The sequence below is a fragment of the Cenococcum geophilum genome (genome assembly GCF_001692895.1).
Source record: "Cenococcum geophilum 1.58 unplaced genomic scaffold K441scaffold_33, whole genome shotgun sequence".
NCBI lineage: Eukaryota > Fungi > Ascomycota > Dothideomycetes > Gloniales > Gloniaceae > Cenococcum > Cenococcum geophilum.
In genome coordinates this window covers 1,280,073-1,284,271 of record NW_027137591.1, presented here as the reverse complement: position 1 = coordinate 1,284,271, position 4,199 = coordinate 1,280,073, and the positions used below count along the sequence as shown (strand labels likewise).

At 34.7% G+C, this 4,199-nt stretch overlaps 1 protein-coding gene across 1 annotated transcript; it reads right to left on the bottom strand.

Annotated features, from left to right (window-relative positions):
- Positions 1–2,825: 2,825 nt before the first annotated feature.
- K441DRAFT_571163 (uncharacterized protein) lies at positions 2,826–3,317 on the bottom strand (the record flags this gene model as incomplete). Its single annotated transcript, XM_067643965.1, is given in 2 exon segments — positions 2,826–3,086; positions 3,102–3,317. Coding segments are annotated over 2 exon segments (477 nt in total), but the record flags the coding sequence as incomplete, so codon positions are not given.
- Positions 3,318–4,199: the final 882 nt, after the last annotated feature.

Genomic DNA, 4,199 nt, shown 5'->3' with positions numbered 1-4,199 from the left:
TTCTCCTCTCTAGGTCAATTAACGGTTAACCCTCTTTACTATAAGCAGATTTAATTACTATGCGTGTTAATTAATTAAGGACTACTAGGCCTAATATTCTATAAGCTATAAGATCTTTAATGCTATACCCATCTAACTATTAGATTATGGTTTAATTATATAGGTTTATTATTTATAGCAGAAGAATATTTCTTTAAGTGCTGTAGTTTATCCGTTTAGCTTAGAGATCTTGGAATCTAAATACTATAACTAAACTAATCCAATATTAAGCAGATAAAATATTCTAACATATCCTACTTCCCTAGAACTATTATGGCAATCTAATAATTGCGACCAAAGTTGCTACGCTAAATATACCGAGCCAGTACCTCCGCTTTAGAGAAGCCCAACACTCGCGCTTCTCAGCTATATAAAAATGTCGCTTTGTAAATTAGCAAACAAAATATTACTCTCTATAGTAGAGTACTTTAACTTGGAGAGGGATATTAATGCTTTTGTTTAAACAAATTGCCACTTCTATAATATCCTAAATAAGTATCTATATTGTCACAACGTATAATAGAGCGGAAATTCGGTACTCTCTTGGGCTACAAAGTAAGAGTATACCTAAGTAGTCTAAGTCTGAGATCTAGACGGTAGAAGAGAGCTGCCCCGGCTAATATAGGAACTACGTTAGAAGGCGGAAGGCCAGTATTAGGTTCCTTTCTATAGTTATAAATTTTCACATTTATTAGTTATTTTGACTACGCCAGTCTTAGGGCTTTTAAGATATATAAGGAACTTAGAAAGCGCGCACCTTCTAAGTAATGAAGCGATGGAAATCGTTAAACTAGTCGCGCAAATTTATTATAGGGTGGTAGGACATATAAAACCTAGAAGAGGTTAGCTCTATATAATAGATTAAAAGAATGGATGCCTTTAATAAATAATAAGTAGATGCTTTAAAGGGACTAAGAAGCTTAAGATTTTATTTTATTCTTTTCTGCTTAGGAGAACTAGTTGACTAAAATTGCTATACAGGTTTACCAACTCTATATGTAACCGACTACCGGACCTTGCATATTACCCTGTTTCACCTGCGTCAGCACTACCCTNGTATGTCTCNGATANGNTNNAAATGANTCATNGGCTTCGGAGTTNGGGGTCTACTTTCATGTATTTATACCACTTGATTTCCATAGATTTACAATTAAGTTGCTCGTTCAATTCCCACACTGCAAAGCTTACACTATATATTTATAGAGTGGTGCTTATGGGTAGCATAAGAAATTCTAGGGATATTGCCTTACTAGCCACATAGCTAAGTGTAGAAGGCGCGATAATTTCTCTAGGGCAAAAGGCTACCGTAGGTAGAAATAAGAAGGGGTAGGATTATTTGCGCTAAGCTTATTTATATAGAAGAACTAGTACTAATGCGTTAGCGGATAATGTGCGTCATAGCGGCAGGCGCGCACTTTAGTATATATATAACGTCTTATAGCTAGAATGCTACCAATACGTCTATTAGCTAATGCTGTATCGCTTATAAGGACTTGTTCTTATAACCAAACGCCTTATAGATAGGGACGTGCTACAAGGCATATAATTCCTAAATTTTTTCAAAGGTGCTATTATTTACTTTTAGAGAAATGGATTAGGGGGACAATATTAGGGCCAATGTTTGTTATATAAAGATAGATCTAGGGTTTAAAAGGCGAAGCCCCGCCCTAGGGGAGGGCTAAGAATCTTTCGACGATTCTTATTAGGCATTAACGCTTTTGCGCTTAGTAAACTCTATAATACACCTATATACTACCTACTCCATTGCGCTTCTTCCTCCTTCGTCGCTCTAAAATCGCAGTCTTGGGGTTATTAAAGCGCCAACTCATCCTTAGTTATTGTAAATAGATTATTACTTTAGTATTGCTATCGTTACCCCCAGAGTTCGTATATTAGGAGACTCCCGCGGTTAAAGTAAATATATTATTAGCCACTGTGTCAACTCTCAGTCTGCATAAGCTAATTCTTTTTATGCGGTCCCAAACTAACAGGTTCAAAATTTCGCTAAACGCCGTCTTTTAGATATACACGACTTCTTCTAATATACGCTGTATTAGTAGCCATTTGTAACAATACCTGTTTCCTTATTAGAGTAATTCGGCTAAAACTCTATTTTAAGGTTATCATTCTAATAAGGATTTAGTAAGATTAACTTCGCTAAGTTATCCTATCCTTCGCTACTGGCATCTAAAAGAGATTTCCCTTACGTAGTTAACTATAAAGCACTATAAAGCGTAAACGATCTCTAGTCTGACCTACTAGAATTTATAAGCGTTTAACGTAAGAGGCTGTCTCTAGGAGTCTACCAATAGCCTTTATTCTCGCGTTATTAGTATGTTTGTTTAAATCTCTTGGCATTCCATATAAGCGCCAGCTACACTTTAGGCGATTGATCCGCACTATAACTGTCTTTTAGCAAGGTAAGAGGACGTCTTAATAGTAAGTCACTTTATTAAGGGTTATAACTCGTCTAATATACGCTAGCCTTTTTAACCTAGCCCTTTTATTTTGAAGAAAGATTTTCTAGAAACCCTAAATACTCTATAGTAAGTCTATAGGAGAGACCAGAATGTATACTAGAAGTAATACAAGCTTAGTATTATAGAGAAAGATAGTAATAGAAATAAAGAGATAACAGATACCTACAAAACGTATAATAAGGAAGGAAAAGTGCCTTATAGAATAGAGCTGTACTTTTTTTCTAAGGGAAAAGTGATTGAGGAGTAATAGTATTATATATAGTGGCGAATATGGATTTTATTTTAGCTATATAGCTTATCCCTAATTTAAAGACCTTCTTTAAGTAACAGATATATATTTATATAAGCCCCTTCGCTAGATTTATATATGAATATTATAGACATACATTCTATTGCAGAATTCCTTTCCTTTTTCAATTCCCTTATGCGTATCCAACTTGCTATAATTGCCTTATATATCTTGGCACCAAGAATGTAAATAATAGTTTTGTTCTTAATACCTTTTAATATAATCTTAGGATTGGATATATTAGATATTAGCTTAATATCTTTTTTTAGGATAAGGTGCTAAATCCCTATTACTAATATTAAGTTTATCCCAAATAAATCTTTTACAAGATGTTCCACTTCGCTTTTATAGATCTCTAGCATTATAATATAATTGTATAGCGCAAAACTAGGAAATTGCATTATTATAGCAGCCTTTACAGCTGGTACCCTATTATTTAGAACTGTGACTCTTCTGATTATACAATATATATATTCGTCAAAAATATCCGCAACCCCTTTTAATAAAGCACTAGTCGCCGTATTTCCTATAGTGGTAGAGTTTAGATTGCCTAGGGAGATTTTAGGGTTCTTAATAGGCGTCTTATTGGGAGTAAGTATAGAGTTTAGACAAGCATTCTTATAAGGGTCTGTTAAAAGACCTACCTAGTTGGTTAGAAAAGAAAGTAAAATAATAGGACTTACCTTTATCCTTAAGACGCCTAGATATACGATAAATATATCTTCTTATAGTATGGGACACTTTAAGGCGGGCTAGTGTTTAAGCGGTATTTACGCAGTCCTTAAAGGGTAATGCTTTAAAGGCTTTAATGGTATTGTCTTAATAAAGCCGTCTGTTAAAATAAGCTTTGCCCTTTATTATAAGAGAATATACTATCTAGGCTATAAAGCCCCTATAGTCTAACAAGATTTATGCTGTAGTTATTTAGTCAGCATTATAGGTTGCCCTTAGCTTCTATTTGAGCCCAGAAGGCGCGTATTTACACTTCTATTACTCTATCTATCGCGTAAATACTTTGATTGCAGCTGTAATAATAGAAGCCTTAGTTCTAGTGCTCTAAGAGAAATCTGCAATTATAGAATCTAACGCTATAGAATTTGCTAGTACTGGTGCGGAAGTATACTAAGGGCTTCCTTTGCCTAGGTAGAGGGGGGCTAAGGTAGGCTTATCTAGGCTTATCTAGGCTTATCTATAGGGTAGCTAATATAGGCTTATTTTGCCTAGTCTATAGGAAAGCTAAGGTGGGTTATCTTACCTAGGTAGAGGGGCACCGAGGTAGGCTTATTAATTAATTAATTAATTGATTTTTACGCTATAAGGTGTGCCTAAAAGGCCTATAGGCTAATTAATATATCTAACTAAACTAATTTAGACCTTAGTAAACCTATATT